Source organism: Aythya fuligula, chromosome 2 (genome assembly GCF_009819795.1).
Source record: "Aythya fuligula isolate bAytFul2 chromosome 2, bAytFul2.pri, whole genome shotgun sequence".
Classification (NCBI taxonomy): domain Eukaryota; kingdom Metazoa; phylum Chordata; class Aves; order Anseriformes; family Anatidae; genus Aythya; species Aythya fuligula.
Window position 1 is genome coordinate 24967316 of NC_045560.1, and position 17685 is coordinate 24985000.

At 38.7% G+C, this 17685-nt stretch overlaps 1 protein-coding gene across 2 annotated transcripts in view; it reads right to left on the minus strand.

Annotated features, from left to right (window-relative positions):
- The window catches only part of CDK6 (cyclin dependent kinase 6), a 129456-nt gene that overhangs the window by 72708 nt on the left and 39063 nt on the right, over nucleotides 1–17685 (minus strand). For both annotated transcript variants that reach the window (XM_032181459.1, XM_032181461.1), the window contains exon 4: nucleotides 418–585. In XM_032181459.1, the coding sequence (XP_032037350.1) occupies nucleotides 418–585 (168 nt within the window). The remainder of the gene's footprint in view (nucleotides 1–417; nucleotides 586–17685) is intronic.

Here is a 17685-nt window from a genome sequence, read left to right on the forward strand (position 1 = left end):
GATGGAAAATCAGAGGCATGACAGTGTGGCATTTTCAAAAGTATCTGTATATTTTTTCAGGCAAGACTACCTGAGCATCAGCAAACAAAATTGATAACTTTTCACCCTCTGTTTTTAATGTGCAAAACCAGACAACATCACAACAGAAGCAAGACCCAGAGAACTAGGGGTTTCAGAAAACTAGTGCATACCTATCCTTCAGTAATCAGTCATGATTTAATTTAGAACTAGTAATCAGTAATCGATTACTTTTACAAAGTAACCACAACAACGTCAGTCCAGGTCGGAAAGCAATAGTTTTTACAGACTCAAGCAACTTAGAAGAGATGGTTTTAGAAGCAGAGTTATAATACAGGACCACAGGGACTAAGGCATACTGCTGCATTAAAAGAAAACCAAAAGCCTCCAGAAACTTACCACTGAGGTAAGAGCCATCTGAAAACTGTAGATTCGTGCAAGGCCAAAGTCAGCTAACTTTATCTGCCCGCTGCTGGTTACAAGGATATTTTGGGGTTTCAGGTCCCGATGCACCACACGATGTGAATGCAGAAAATCCAGTCCCCGAAACAGCTGAAGCATCATATCCTAAATATAAGTAAGAAATCAATATGCAATTATCAAGACAAGGCAAACAAGTAAACTCCCTGCCATAATCTGCAAAACTAATTTAAGTAAGTATTGACCTGAATATGTACACAGAAGATAAAACCACCTATTAATATAAAACACACAGGATGTTGCTAGAACCAGTTGACTTGAACAGGTGTACTTATCGAGTTAATGTATTGTTTCTAGTTGAATTAGTTGAGGTTCATTGATAAAAGTATAAAGGCTGGTCAACACACTTAAATAGCAAAAGCATGTCTGTAAAACCCAGGACAACTTTGAAAGAATGCTGTCCTAGTAAGAAAAATACATTGCAGCTTACGTTTTTTGCATCTGACAAATGTCTGCTTTGTCCTGCCCCAGTGAAGTGAAATCTTATCATTCACTTCAATAGGCACAGGATCTGTTTCAAACCGAAAAGCTAATTAAATGACAGTTTTGTCAGAATTTAATGTTACAAAGGGGAAAAAGTTCACTTGATAAAACCTGTTCTATAGAATATACTGAAAAGGACAGAAATTACCTTTGGATCAAAGTTTAGCAGTAAATCAGTGTAATAATCATAAGTAACCATTCTCATTTGGCTTTCTATTGTGTTACAGTGATGCAATTTTTTATTACATTTCCACAGCTGAAGGAACCATTTAATCTGTACTCATGATTTCAAATTAATCTTAGTAATGGGAAAGGAATGAACCAACAGACTCAAAGCTAGAAATCCCCAGAATTCCAAATTAGAAGGATACTGTCAACTTGAAAATTGTATTTGCAAACCAGACAGTTACAAGGGGATGTTGCAAGAACTAAAAAATCAAAAGGGATATAGAAAATGTTTATTTTCCTTGTGCACTTGACTTGAGTTTGTAAAACTCAGTCCTGTGTTTATGGTGACATATGTGCTTTCCATAAGCCGTGCAGTAGGCTGTCCGCCAATCCTGTTATTAGCAGTCAAAATGATCTTGAAGAGGTGGATGGCATGAAACATGAGAAAAGGGAAGAAAGGTGAACTGAAGTCAGCACTTTTATTCTTTCTATGGACTCCTCTAATGACCATATCATAGGAACAGAAAAAACCTTGACATTTTTTCAAAAAAATACTCAAAGCACACTATTAAAAGGAATGCTATCTGCAAATGGATTTAAAAAGAACTCAGAATGCTCAACTTCCTAATATTTCTTTAGCTGGATTTATTTTTAAGATACACTATGACATTGCTATATAATTTAATACAAAATTATTACTTTAATGTAATGTCTCCTGATCATCTCTACAGAAAGTGTTATAAAATGGATAAATATTAAAGCTAAAAGCTCTTATCTGACCTCTGATAAAACATAACCATTTCTATATACAGCCTACAACTCTTTCAGACAAACATTATAACAGTGGCCTGTTGATAAAGAGATGAGTTTTGATTTGAAGATCCAGATGATGGAGATACCACCATGAAACTATGGAAGCTGTAAAAACATTTAATTAATTATAATCACCTCTGAAGGATGGTGGTAAACTGAGCTCTACATTTCCTGCTGTCTGATGCCTTTAGCTCCCTTGGCTTCCCCAGATAAAACAGAGATCTGATCATTTTGATAACTAGCATAATAGTGTTTGCTTCTCTAAAACAAATACACAAAAGATATTGAATCCTCTCATGTTCATGATTTCCCTTTACAATTCAGAAATATGTGGAAGAGCTAGGACTAGCTAGAGCTAGGACACAAGTTTTAGGCATCAGTAAAATTAATACATGTTATATTGGGTCATACTGTTCTATTTTAATTTTAATTTTAATTAAGTCCCACAGTCTTTGGATCAGTCTTGAAGAGGTACCGAACATGCTAAGGATATTTAAGCATGTGGTTATCTTAAGTATGTACATAATGAATTCGTGTCTAATTATTTTATTCTAGGTAGACGTATTACCAAAAAAAAAAAAAAAAAAAAAAAAGATCTTAAGGATTAGTCATTAGACCCTGGCAAGTCCCTTTTTTTGTGACATTTCTTCATATTATTCATTTGTCAAGAATGTAAACTCATTCCTGCAGTTAACAAACATATCAAGATTTTTTTTTCCTGCGACTCATGCTGTTTCATATTTCCTCCTCAAACACACTGGATGCAGTTCTGCTCTGCTAGTTGCAAGTTGCAAGCAATGTCTTCAGTTTCTAAATTCAGAGTCTTCATCCAGGCATGTGGAAAAAAAATAAAATATTTGAAAATGGAAACTCATATCTCTTTCTGTTCTCCCACAGGACTTGAAAGATGAATATCATTTATTGAAGCTCTGTTTACACACACCAAAGGGGATGTGCAGCAGAAAAGTGGATCAGGAAAGTTGAAATTAAGAAGGCATAAAAATGAAGAATGAAAACTGGGGAAAAAAATGCTGTATTTCCTCTTCTGCGAAATTCAGATTTAGTTCATATAAGCTATCCTCTATTATTCATTCTGGATAGTTGATTATGCTCTTTTGATATCCCTTGTTACTCAATATTATACATAGGAACAAATTTCATTTCACAACTATCATAGAGGAACAGCCCAAAGATTCACATGTGCAAAGAAAGGCATTTTGGTGTAAAAAGACCATTTGCTATTTGCGATTCATTATTCTCCTGTTATTAAATTCTCATCTGTCTAAGAGCAGAAAAACAAACCACACAAGAAGGTCTAATTATTATGTGCTTTAAAAGCGTAATATCAAATTTTGCAGTTCAGAATTTGATATTTGTTTGCATTAATTATTTATTAAAAAGAGTATTAACAAAGTATGAACAAAAGGGAAAAACTTTTTTATCCATAATGAATTGTTAACTTTGTGCTGTCCTTGAGCTTCGTCTAGAATCTGTTTAGGCCTCAGGTTTGGAAATTACTTTATACTCTTAGTAAACTACCTGCAAGAAATATCTAACTCAGTCTTGGCTATGTGTTTTTTTTTGATACTGTAACTACACACACATTCACAATATGCTGACCTTTGCTAGCCTATTGGATAATGGCTGTAAACATGCACAGGACATATCACTACCTAAATAAATCAGGATAATTCCACTTTGGAAACACATCCATTTTTTATTGGTGATATCCAGCATTATCCCAATTACCAAATCTAGAAACAACAAGAAAGTCTTCACATGAATCAAGGACTAGTGTGTCGAATGTCTTCTGCTGAATGTCTGAAAAACTTTCTCTGGTACCTAGGGATACCATACTTTGGAATTGCAGTTCAAATCATATGTCAAATGCTAACTGAAAAATTATAATTCTACTTGACAAACAAGAATATTCATTCTTTAGCAGATTTGAGGACGCAGCTCTATTGAGTCATGCTCTAACTTCTGTCAGATATTCTTTGGATAATGTACATTTGCAAATAGACACAGAACAGTTTCTGTTATTTCAGATTAGAGATTTCTACCATAACTAGAATATCACAAACCCTCCAATGTCTGTTGCCCGAGTTGAAGATACATATATTATTCCACTGTGATTGCTTTCAGATAATCATGGCCTTAAAATGTTTTTTGCCATTTCAGGCTGCATTTTCAACGCAGTCTATGAACAAACCTAAAACATTTATCTGTAACTCAGTTGAAAACTGAGATATTTTGGGATGCAATGAACAAATACACTTTACTTAAAGGAAAAATGTAGCTTCAATTTTGTAAAAACTTCATAATGCAAACAGAAGCAAAATTTATAATGGAAATACAGTGTCTTTTGCATGTTCCACCACACATGACATTGGTGATGCCATTCCTTGGTCTGATATGTATTGAATATTAGGACTAAATTATGATGAATTTTGCAAGTAGTGCCATATTATATCATGTCCCAATAACACAGAGAAATATGTGTATTTACAGTCACAGTCAGCTCCTGGTGCTAGTGAGGATGGGGACAGGCATGGGTTAGGCTGAGCAGTTAGTTGCTGCTGCTGTTTCTGCCAGAGGTGGGCTTCACAGCTTTCCTCTCCTGACTCATGGGCTGGAGGAGCAGGAAGGCTTGATTTCCTACAGATTTTGTCCCCTCCTTGTTTTCTCTTGATCTTATGCTGTCTGCGTCTTCTGATCCATAAGTCCCTTCCAACCCACTGGTTTCCAAAACACCACTCTGAAAAGAATCACAGCACCTTGACGTCCAGGTAATGACATGTGTCACTTGCCAATGTTAACTTGTTGTCCAAGGCCAGACTGAGTCTCTAGGTAACTCACACAACAAAATAATTTTTATCTCTGTTCATTATTAGGCCAAATATACAACAGAGAGTAGTAAGGAAACTCTCACAGACAAACTATAACACACAACCAGCAGCACCCAAAATGCTGTTTGGCCTACGGCACACAGTGAAAGGTACAGAGGCAACTATGGATCTGGAGCACTGGTGTGGGGTAAAAAAGAAAATAAACCCCTAAGTCTGGAGCAGACTGTGTCCTTCGGAAAACTGGTTTTTAGAAGCTGTTAGCCTTTTTGCTGGGTTGGATCTTCATCACTTTTTGGATTTGCAGCTTTTTTAAGCTGGGAAGGTTTAACTTGCTACATATTAACTCTCTTTGTGGGTTCCTTGCTGAAAAAAGGCTCTAACGCGTAAGAATTTACAGCTGACAGCTCTCAGCTTAAGTACCTTTTGTTTTAAATTGCATGAGATGCCCTTGTTCTGTCTGTCTAAACCAAAAGAAGATGATGGCATGGCTGTTGACCAAATAATTCAAGTACCTACTTAAAGGAAACGAAAAGTGTGTAATTGTTTTGGGTGCAAGTGACAAAGTAGCAGGGGGTTGCCTCTGTGAGGAGAGGCCAGGGGCTGCCTCATGCTGCACACAGCCAGCTCCAGTGGCCTCCCCCCAGGGCTTTGCTGAGACCCTCAGCCACGCTGGGGGTGTCTCTGGGAAAATGTATTTAAAACAGGGCAGACAGGGCTGGGGGGAGAGAGGAGGAGGGAACAAAAGAGTGAAGAACAACAGAGGGAACACCAAGGTGAGAGAAGAGGAGAAGGTGCTCCACGGCACAGCAGCAGCCCTTGGAGGACCCGTGCTGGAGCAGATGGCTATTCCTCAGGGAAATGTGGCCCATGGAGAGGGCCCATGCTACAGCAGGTGAAAAGTGTGAGGAGTAAGGTGAGAGGTGAAAAGGAGGAAGGAGCAGAAGAAGGAGCTGTTAGGGACTGACTGTAAGCCCCTACACCTCATCCTGCTGCAGCACTCGGGACAGGAGAGGGGTCAGGAGTGGTGTGGGACCTGGAAACAGGTGGGGGAAGGTGTTGTTTTACAGTGTTGTTTTAATGTTTGCCTTTCTGTTTCCTACTACTTAAATTAGTGGTTAAATACTTATTTTAATCAGCACTAAACTAAGACCAAAGCAAGTCTGTTTTGGCCATGATGGCAACTGGTAAGCAATCTCCCTGTCTCATTTCAGCCCACAAGGTTTCGCATTCCTGCTCTTCTTTTTTCTTTTATGCTCCCATCCCACTGAGGCTGGGGGTGAGTAGGGAGCACCTGGGTGGGAGGTGGGTTGCTGGCCAAGGCTAACCCGCCACAGTGGTGAAGATAAAGATGCTCAATTTTGTCTTTGTAAAGGGGAGCACAGGGCTATGCAACTGCAGGAAAACATCACGAATAACATGTCTTCAGAGAACACATGCATAGGTAACATACAGATGTGAATGGCTACTCATTATGTGAAGATCACATTTCCTCCTTGTTGACTAGTATGTATAGAAAGAAAAATCATTTATCCGGACTAACCTTATTCATAGCAACATGAGCTCCCACGACCAGAGAAAGTAAGTCTGTGGAAGCCCATTACTATATTTGCTCATACTACCAAAAAAGAGCAACATGGTACAGATCTTGTCAACTACAGACAGACCCTAAAGCACAGTTTTATTTTTTTTTCATGTTCCTGTGCAATTTCTGTGCTCACATTTGGTAAAACACCACAATCCTTTGGGATCTCCTAACAGTTCTCCTGCTCCTCTGCGGAGTGTCTCATGCACCTGCACAACAACCTGCATCTTTCACCCAGAGATTCTATTTATTTGTATCTCATTTTTGTATTTTTGCAGAGCAGAATGGAATGTCCCCATTTTGGATGGCAGGTGTTGGGATACTCATCCTGAACATTTCCTGTAGGAGTGTTTGCGTAAGAGACAACTGCAAGTGTAAACAAAGGGGATGAGTTTTAGACAGCAAAGTGTAATGAATCAGCCAGGCTAGTTTGATGAAAAGGCTCAATACCTCTCACTGAACAGCAAAACCTTCTCTGAGCAGAAGAGTAGCAGGATGAGGCCTCCTTTGTATAGTACAGGATTATACAGAACCCCCAACCATCAAATTGCTTTCATTTTAAAGGATGTTTTTTAAACATGCTGGAATGAAAGTTTAAAGAGTTCTCACATTCTCTGGGGCCTATTTTTGAAGCTGAATAATTACAGCACTTCTATGGTTATACTTTGTAACAAACAGTCAACATTAATTAATGCCAAAAAAACAATGGCATTCCTGAGGAATTACACAGTACAGATACATGAATAGCAAAAGACATGATTAATGTTGTTACACTGAATCCCAAAGGCATTAGTAATAATTTAGTGACTCCCCGTTAAATGCAGTGATTTTCTTTTTTAAATCTTGTCCTTACTCTGGTGTGGCAACCCATCACACCAGCCTACCTAGAACACTGTGACTGCAATGGTGGGGGCAGTGAAGCAATTTGTCATGGCCTGTGGGGCTGCAGGATGCTCTTCTCCATGCAGCTGGTGCAGTGGCTGGGACACGGATCCCTGCCTTTGTGCCCTTTCCCTTCTCTCTCCTCTCAGGAGAAAACTAGTCTGATCAGTCTCCCTGCCCGGCATTCAGAAAGGGAAGGAGGAGGCTAGGCTCTTTGCCTTAACCCAACCACATTACAGACTCTCAAGAGTCATCCATGAACCATCTTAATATTTATAACCAAGGGTACAGATCTCCTACTTTTCCCTAGACTAGGTTACACTTTATCTCAGAGAAGTTCTGTTGCTTTCCATGGAAGTAATCACATAGGAAAGGTCGCCCCTCAGAAGACAAGACTACTGTGATATTCCTGCTAATTAACTAGATAGCACTAAGAGACTATGAACTTCAAAGCATATTCAATTTTAGTATGTTCATTGTCAGATAGAGAAAAATAAATCCAAATGACCTGTTCACTTAGTCTTATTCATCTACTTTACAAGATAAAATGTTCATTTTCTGTTCATAGAATAAAATGCTGTGCAGAAAGAAAAAAACAGCAAATTCATTTAGTGTATGAATAGCGAAAGAAATAGCAAAAATACCTGCTAAGCTCATGAAATGAATTGATCTAATAATGCATTTAGTACACTGCTACCCTAAAAGTAAACAATTTGTTGAAAATTAAATCACAGTTAAATTTATTTTAAAATATGAAGTAAATATTTGCATAATTATTTTTCAATTGTAACATTATCTTAACCATATCAAAGATACTTTAAAACAGAGGTGATTAACAGACATTAAAAAATATATTCTGATAATACCTCTTTCTAGTCTATTTTAGATTATTTCTATAAGAAAGAAAGCATAGTTCAAATGAGTACTTCTGGATTACAAAATTTTTTATGATGAAGAACCCTGCAGACATGCCCACTCATAAAAAGTATATGTCTGTCTACATGCATACACGTATACATTTTAGTGTTTTGTATTTTGCCATTTGAGGCTTCCCTTAAAATGGAGGCCTGGATTTTTATTTTACAGGACTTCAAAAATGTCAGTTTTAATACGTCTGTTTTATCAGTGTTTTAATACTGCCAGATTTTCATACTGATCTCAGTAGTTGTGAACTAAAAACCAAATCCAATATATGGAATTTCTACTTCTGTGTACATCTGTGGGATACATATATATATACACCCATGTATATATACACATATGGATGCATTTCATTTCAGACAGAACAAAATTAATTTTAGTGGCTATAAGCCTTTCTACTTCATTTTTTCATTTTATAGCTCAACAACTGAGAAGTCAGTTTGCAATACGGAGATTTCAAGTTTTAATGTATCATCTGCTATTATTCATATTTGATGAGAAGGACTTGCAGGACTGAAAGGAAAACTACATAATTGTTGGCCTACTTACTGTCAGTGATTCAGTGTACCAAAAATTCCCATCAAGGTGGAACTACCAAGCATGCAAATGAGACATACAACATTTCCTATTTGGATACTGGTATTTTAAAGAGAAAATACATCCAAAGCATGTGAGAACAGAGAGGAACTTTGTTTTACTAATTTGATGGAAATTGGCAAATATGACATTATTACCAAGATCTGTCTTGGACATGAATTATTTACAGCTGGTGAATGTAATTTTGTGATTAACAACCTTTTTTACTGTTCAAAACTTTCCACTCTTTGCATCCAGTAGAAAGATGAATAAAAGGCACAGCTCAACAGAATTCATAGATCTGAGTCTAGATAAGTAAACAAATAGAAGTTTTCCCCATGTCTTTGGGTAATATCATCAAAGTTTTGTACATCCCCAGATGTTTTCTGGGAAATTTCTTTTAACAGTTTTACTTTATTACAAGCTTTTCATAACGCTATATTGGATACAGTAATATCTCACAGTGCATCATGGTCTGACAGTTCTTACCCACTCTGTTCTTTTATTCCTCAGAACATCTGAAAAAGAGATGAGAACTAAAATAAACCAAGAAATTCCCCAAACTCTTTACTGGCTCACCTGATTGGTAAGCCCAATACAAATGACTTGAAATAGCATCTGCAGTTTGTGTGCATTAGTTCTGATGCTTCTGGCACACGTTTGGGGACTGACCTCAGTCAAAATTTAGTATCTAAGTGCTACACCAGAACAAGCTGGATAGCTCAGGCAGAACTGCAGTTTGAATTTTGGAGAACACCTTTCATATAATTTCAGCTGCTTTCAACAAGAAAAGCCAGCTTTCTTGCAACAGATGCTATGAGCTTATTCCTTCTGGGCTAAATAGCAAACTTTCAATTGGCTGAAGTCAATCTATCTGGAGCACTGTACGTACTCTCCTCTCTTTATCACCTCTCAGTAGAATTAATGCTTTCAGTTTTTAAACAAGATTTTTGATTCCTTCTAATATGCTTAGTATACACTTCTCTCATCTTGGGACATTGCCATTTCCTCTTTGCAGACTTTGCTTCTGCGTTCCCAAGCTGTATTTTGGGACATCCTAAGTGTATTGTCACTTGTGGCAATCTTTCTGAAAGCTCTCCTGATGTAATTAGAGAATTTAGTCTAACCAGAAAATTCGGAAAGCTGGATGTGGCTCCCTTCAACAACTTCATTATGCTTCTGGGAGGAGCCACACAGAAATCACTGTCTCACTCCCTGCCAGAGTCTACAGACAGTAAATTATCAACCACGGATGAGCTGATTTTCCTCCACACCTGTCCTCACAAGGAATATACCAACAAGCAAGACCCTCTCCTTGGAGAAGCGTGCTGCTCATTCAGTGCTACAGCTATTTACCAGCACCTTCGTGACGCTGTTGGCCATAATAGCTCTTTTTAATCTACTCAGACTCCAGGAAGGGTTAAAAATATGACATATGTTGACAGTTGACACTCCTCGCTAACAGGAAAGACACGTTGCTGTGGGGCCCAGATCTCGGCTTCTCCTTCCCTGCAGCTGTCTGTGGATAGCAGCTAATTGTATCCACTTGTTTAACCTCGGGGATAACGTCTGGAGGGGACCAAGTGCCACAAGCGTACTTTTTTTTTTTTTTTTTTTTAACGGTCATTTCCTCTCTGGTGTAACTTGCATGACAGCATGTGACAAGAAGAAATTAATGGGGACACTGCTGTGCCAATACCTCTTGAATTGCTTTGACACTGGCTGCAGGCTGCCTGCTTGGCCACCCAGCCAAGACCTCACATGAAATATGGCAGGGGGCCCACAGCTCTATTCACTAACAAGCCAGCTGGTCAGTGATTAGAAAGCTGAAACAATGCTGTGCACATACATCAAGAAAAATGCTTTACAAACAGCTTCGGACTCAGGAGGTGAAGTCTGCTAGAAGAGTAAATCTGTAAATCTTCTGAGGGCTGCTAACTTAAGCTAACACCGGAGATAACATGGAAGGCCCTGGGAGATGACTGTCCTACATTATCAAATGAGCACAACAAGGGCTAGCCTCAGAACAAAGACTAGCATCTTAGCATCCTTAAAATCAAGTGCAAACAGCTTAGACCACATGGATCCAGGTCCAGAGGAGCATTCAAATTATGTAAATACATAGAGATTTATGACAGACTACTCTCCCTACTGGTCTATCAACACCTTGGCAACATTGCTGACATTTCTGCGGAAATTCTCATTGGATTTATCTGCCGGGTGACATCAAGAAGGCTGAGATTTGTTTATACACTGATACATAACAACAAAGGCCGGGACTTTAGAAGTATCCCAGGGGATTTGGATGACCAGATCTCCTACACCCAAGGCAACTTTGAACATTTCAGCCAAGACTTTTTTGAAAACCAACAAATCCTTGGCTAGACACAAAAGGCTCAAGACTGCTTATTTAATTTCTCTCTCTTTAAAAAAAAAGAAAAAAAAATCCACTAAAAATGCAAATGTTCTCTACAAAACAACTGCATGGCAACAAGAAAATAAGTTATATATATATATATATATATATATATATATATTAAACCTAAGGAAAACAAAAGTTTAATAAGATCCTACAGGGTTAAAAATCCAAACATTTAAAATACATAGACCTATAGACCTTGAGCACCTAATTCCTATGGCTCCTTCAATGATATAAACCCAGTCCTGCATTTTCTGTTTAACAGAAAACTTGTTTAAACTAAGTATAACACAGGTCTGCTCCATTTCTTCATATGTAAAGAAAGGTGTTTTGTGGTTTATAAAGATATTTAAGATCTCAAGGCACTGTAAAACAGGCTGGTGGGATAGCTGAGTCAATTTTGTGAACTAGAAATTGGGGTTGCTTCAGAGTTTGGAATTTGAGTCTAATTCATTTTGATTGCTAAAATCAAGAAGTCTAGAAATCCAGCATAGTAATTCATGGTACTTTAAAGCTGACAAAGAAGATGGCCTCATATCAGGCTTGGCCAAAGCCCAGTGAAGGCACACACATCCATCAGTTTTCAAACACCTGTACTGGCCCCATTGCTTTTTAGTATTTCTGTATTTCCATTCTCCCACACCTGTTAGAATCAACAGGACCTTCAGAAAATTGTAGATGATGTTTAAAACAGAAGTCTCAGTATGACACCAGACATTGAAATACAGCAAATTGCCTACAGTTAGATGCTCTTATAATAAACACTTAATGATTTTTAGTTAAGATGTTAACAGAGAAGAAAGCAAGAAGACAATCCCTTCCTAACCTCTCCAGGGCATACATGATAAATAAAGGTGAGTTGTGCATTTTTTAAAACCCACTTTTCAATAATTTTGTTCTGCTTCTAATGCACTCACATGGCTGAAGTATCATGATGCTCTTCAGTGCTGTACAATGGTTCAACACTGGGGTCAATTACTGACTGCTAGTCCCAGCAGTTCATTTAACTTTGCTTCCTCTGTTGCTCCATATTATAAATTCAGGGATAATGGTTAACTACTTCATGAGTGTTGCAAAGATTAACTGGTTAATGTTTGTTAAGTACTCCAAAAAGAATCCAAAGATTTAGAATTTGCTTTCAGTTATAAAGGTGTAGTAACCTTCAAGAAAACCAAAGATGTACAGAAAAGAAAAGATTTCTTGGATTTAAGTTATGGGTGGAAATGCTCTTCAAGGACGAGCTGAAAGGAGACAGTGGAACCAGCTTAATGAGGAGTCTCAACTCAAGAATCGTACATACAGAGTTGCAATAGTGTTACAGCATTTTATGAACTGTCAAAATATTCTCCAGGATGAGGATCTTTGATGCCTTACCACACCTAAGTCAAACATAGTGAAAAACATAATTGTTTCTTGGGAGCACTCAGACACTTGAGTTGTTCTCCCTATTTACAAAAGCAATTAATTTGCAATTGTATTAACACTAAATTAAAAAATCAATAGCTCTTGAACCAGCAGCTTTACAAGGGGAACAGGCAGGCACTTTATCCTACAGACAAAGTACAGAGAAGAGATTTTGCAAGAGGAGTCAAGCAAGTGCACAAAGCCTTTTGTTTTCACCAAAAGCATGTGTAGCTTCTCATAGCACCAGAAGAGGAGAATGGCTGCTCATTCCCTTCCACTTACAGGGTCTATTACTGTCTCCTTTCTTTTATGACTTCCTACCTTTTTCTTTACTTCATTCTTTCCCCCCTTAATACAACTTGTTGCTCTTTCCTGCCCCATCCCCTGTTCTGACCCTTCTCTTCATGCCTTCACTGCACTCCATTTCACTCAGCCTTTTCCTCTCCTGCACTCATTTTCAGGCTCTGTGGTCCTACTTCATCTCTTTGGGTTGCTGCCTCCCACGGGCAGGTGATTAGCAAGCAAGGTATTTCAGCAGATGCCAGTTATTAGCATGCCTCAGCAGCTCATTGCTGGATTGCAGAAACAGCAAATGGTAAACGGCAGTGATGTGCCTGAGGTGTTTGCTCAAAGCATGTCTTTGTTTCTAAAAGGTAGGCTGGTGCTCCCAGGAGTGGCTGCAGTGGTGGGATATGGTCCCACACATCTGCTGAGTCTCTCCAAAGTGCCACAGGCCATAGCCCCTCTAGTTCTGAGAAGACTGACACTGATTTACATTAGCGTAAATTAGTGTAAACCTGGCCTTGTTTTCTTTTGAACACTTGACTGGTTCTTAAAAAAAGAGACATCTTCATCTCTGGTGACACAAAGAGCAATGAGCCTACTTCGTAATGTTAGCACAACAGACAGCAACTGTCTCTGCTTTGGGGGGTAAGGGTGAAGCTTCAGGCCCTGAGCAACCTAATCTAGTGGGTGGCATCCCTGCCCATGGCAGTGGGGTTGGAACTAGATGTTCTTTGAGGTTCCTTCCAACCCAGGCCGCTCTATGACTGGGGAAGGGGAAGAAAGGTGTAACATGAGTCAGCAGTCTTCCTGGGAGGGGAGAAGATTGCATCCAATGTTTCACAGGCAGGATATCCTCTCCAAATGCTAAACAGAATAAACTCTAAGCAAAGAGATTTTTCATAAAGAGCTAAAGTTATGGTAGAAGTTAACTTGTAAAAAGAGCTTATCAATGGAACAAACTGCATCCACAAAGCAGTATCTTTTAAAAGCAAAATGTCAGAAAGGATGCATGTGACAAATGCAGCTTGTGACAAATGCATCTCCAAACAGTAACTTGTGACAAGCAAAAAAAAAAAAAAAAAAAAAAAAAAAAAGCTATTGATTGCATGAGTTATTTTGGAAAAGAAAAATGCATGCCTTCTTGTGTATCTTATCATAGAATCATAGAATCATAGAATATCCTGAGTTGGAAGGGACCCTTAAGGATCATCAAGTCCAACTCTTGACACCGCACAGGTCTACTCAAAAGTTCAGACCATGTGCCTAAGTGCACAGTCCAATCTCTTCTTAAATTCAGACAGGCTCGGTGCAGTGACCACTTCCCTGGGGAGCCTGTTCCAGTGTGCAACCACCCTCTCTGTGAAGAACCCCTCCTGACGTCCAGCCTAATTTCCCCTGCCTCAGCTTAACCCCGTTCCCGCGGGTCCTGTCACTAGTGTTAATGGAGAAAAGGTCTCCTGCCTCTCGACACCCCCTTACGAGGAAGTTGTAGACTGTGATGAGGTCTCCCCTCAGCCTCCTCTTCTCCAGGCTGAACAGGCCCAGTGACCTCAGCCGTTCTTCGTACGTCTTCCCCTCAAGGCCTTTCACCATCTTCATAGCCCTCCTCTGGACACTTTCCAACAGTTTCATGTCCTTTTTATACTGTGGTGCCCAGAACTGCACACAGTACTCGAGGTGAGGCCGCACCAGCGCAGAGTAGAGCGGGACAATCACCTCCCTTGACCTACTAGCGATGCCGTGCTTGATGCACCCCAGGACACGATTGGCCCTCCTGGCTGCCAGGGCACACTGCTGGCTCATATTCAACTTGCTGTCTACCACGACCCCCAGATCCCTCTCTTCTAGGCTGCTCTCCAGCGTCTCATCGCCCAGTCTGTACATGCAGCCAGGGTTTCCCCGTCCCAGGTGCAGGATCCGGCACTTGCTCTTATTGAACTTCACTGTATCTTCACTGTAACCATTCATGGAAAAGCTATAAGAATAAAGCTAGCTACAACCCAGACAACCTGGAGCACATACACATGTACTTTGCTGAATCAGGCCCTAGAAAGATGTCTTTTGTTTTTCCTATCAACAAAGAAAACATTACAAATCATACAATACAATATCAAACTCCATGTTATTCCAAAAAGACAGTCAATTAAGAAGAAGCAAACTGTGTCTTTAGGAGAACAAATGAGAGAGGCTAGGGATCACTATCAAAGGACTTCTGTTTTCTTTTGTTTATTAAATAGCAACTGTATTATTTACTGCAGCTTTGCAAGCTAGTGAGCAGCTGGGTGTAACACATTTCCATGCTGTGTAACCTCTCCTTATGCTTCGTTAGACTCCTTATCAGGACCAGAAGAAAAGAAATCTCTCTGTTATGCTTTTCCTGTGGCAAAGGAAAAGACAAGATGATGACTTTCCAGCTCATTTCACTTGTACAACATTCTCATCAATCACCATGGGGTAGGTCTTTGTTATTTTCACTGAAGGACTGTTCTTAGTTTTCTGTCACAATAAAGCGTGACTCCACTAACTAGCAAATCAAGGTTACCTCCACAACATTTGTAAGGGAACGAAATGCAAACATAAGGCTAGAGATACTTCTGAAACATTTTGCAAGGCCCCAGCTTTAGAGACATAAGCCTAATTTGAAGTAGATTTAAATTCTTTTCATTGAAATGAAGGTTAAAGTCTGAAATACTCAGAGCAGTTGAGGTAAGGAAGCTAAACTAACCATTTCATCAAGAACCAAAAGTTTTCTGCTTGTTTTGCGACTTTCTGCTCCAGAAACCAAGCAAAGAAACTGTGGTTTATTTTTATTTTAAACTCACTGTCAAGTATGCATCTCTTTGCAGTTTTGGTTCACTATAGCCCACGCAGCTTGGCCTTTATTCTCCTTTTCCTATGTCTCCAATAAACCCTATAGAGACATCTGTAGGAATTATGTGAGCAAACAAAAAGCAAGAAAGGGATATATTCTGATCAAGGCAAAAACGTAATCAAAAATGCTTTGTAAGATGGTCTCTCCTCCCTTAACTTCACGTTTTTATATGTCTTTTCCTTTTTGGTCTGTGTTGTTTCTCGCTGAATGACAGTTATACACAACATACTATTGTAATAACAAGCATATGGCTCAAAGATCACTGTTGAGTTTCTCAAGTCTCAAATTAGACATTTTTATTTAAAATACATGAAAGACATCTGTATACTCTTTCATTAAATGCATTTTACATTTGTAACATCCTACGTATTCTTTTGGAACCATTTCCATTAAAATGCCGAGTTGGGGTTTGGATAGCAAGCATTTCCTTTGTAACATTAAGGGAGGAGTATGTTACTGTCAAAATTTCTCTCTAAAAAGTCCTTGCTAAAATATTTACTCTACTTGTCAGAACAGGAATATCTGAAGTTAATTCCAAATGAAAGAATATTTTAGAATGAATCATAAATTAGATGTTAAAAAAAGGCAACACGCTGCCATTCCAGTGCCCCTTCCCTGCTGTAAAACTGAACGAAAACTGACTCTGCATTTGCATTCACAGAATATTGTAACATTTGGAGCCTTCTGAGATTCCTTAATTGTAGTTATGCAACAGAACTGTCACATCCTAAAACAATGGACAAAAATTCAGCAGCTGAATTTATTGGCTTGGAAAAGAAATGCTCTTAAAAGATGGATAACGTCTTGATTATTTTTGGCATTTTAAAGTTACAATGCAATGCTTCCTATTGCATAGATCAAAGAAATTAGACATTTAACAAATATTTAAAAAACTGAATGGTGCTGTTTTTAAAGTCACATATTTAGCAACAGTGAAAAATGTTGAGCAGTAACTTTCTTTGCAATCAATCCGCTCATTTCAATGGGCCCTTTTTGGTATAAGACACTGTTCAACATTAATAAAGATATGGTGCACTGGTGTTTAGGCATTGGTCAGAATGGTAAAAAACAGCTTCTTTTAAATGGGTATTCTCAAGGGTCAAGATTTGCAAAGGCAAATGGGGTAAATTCTGTGGTCAGAACAGTTATGATATTAATAAAACAAGAAACAAGCAAGCCATTGTGTTAAACCTATGATCCTGCAGAGCCCTTTTCCATTACTGAGTGATTTTACTGTGATGACCAACTATGACACACTTTTGTAAATAGTCAGGAGTCTGGTTCCAAAGATTATTGGCTTACACATACATTTTGAGGGAACTTCCTTGATCTGACAAAGCATTTAAATACAAGTAAAATACATGTTTATGACTAATCTGAGACTACAGAAACAACAGTTTCATTTCTTCTTTGCTCTAACTTTGGAATTCATCAGGTCAGTAAAAAAGGATAACAACTGATCCTGCTCTGTTAGCTCCTCCAATTTGCAGCCTTTCAACCTCACTTCTTCGAAGCTGGAGCAATCTGTTTACATAAAATTAAGCAGAAGCTTAAGTGCTTTGCTGGAGCAGAGCCTCTGCTCCCTTTGGGGTTTCTCTTTTAAGGTCTGAAGTTGAACCAGAAGGCTCAGGTATATATTCCAACATGATTTTAGATGTTTTGTGTATACTGACATAAGTGGTAGTACTATATGGCTCTAACAATAACAGCGAAGTAAAAAGAACCTAAAATACTAGTGTTTATGAGTTTTTGGATAAGGCTTCCAGCCCAAAAATTAAGGACAGATTTTGATCTAGGAGCTTAAGCTTTTGTAATTTGCTCTTTCTTAATTGCAAACTGTTCGTGCTTTACTTGAAAACAAATGAAAGGCTGCTTGCTAACTGATGCTAATAGTATTGCACCACACTCACTCCTGGAATAACCTTAAGAAGCC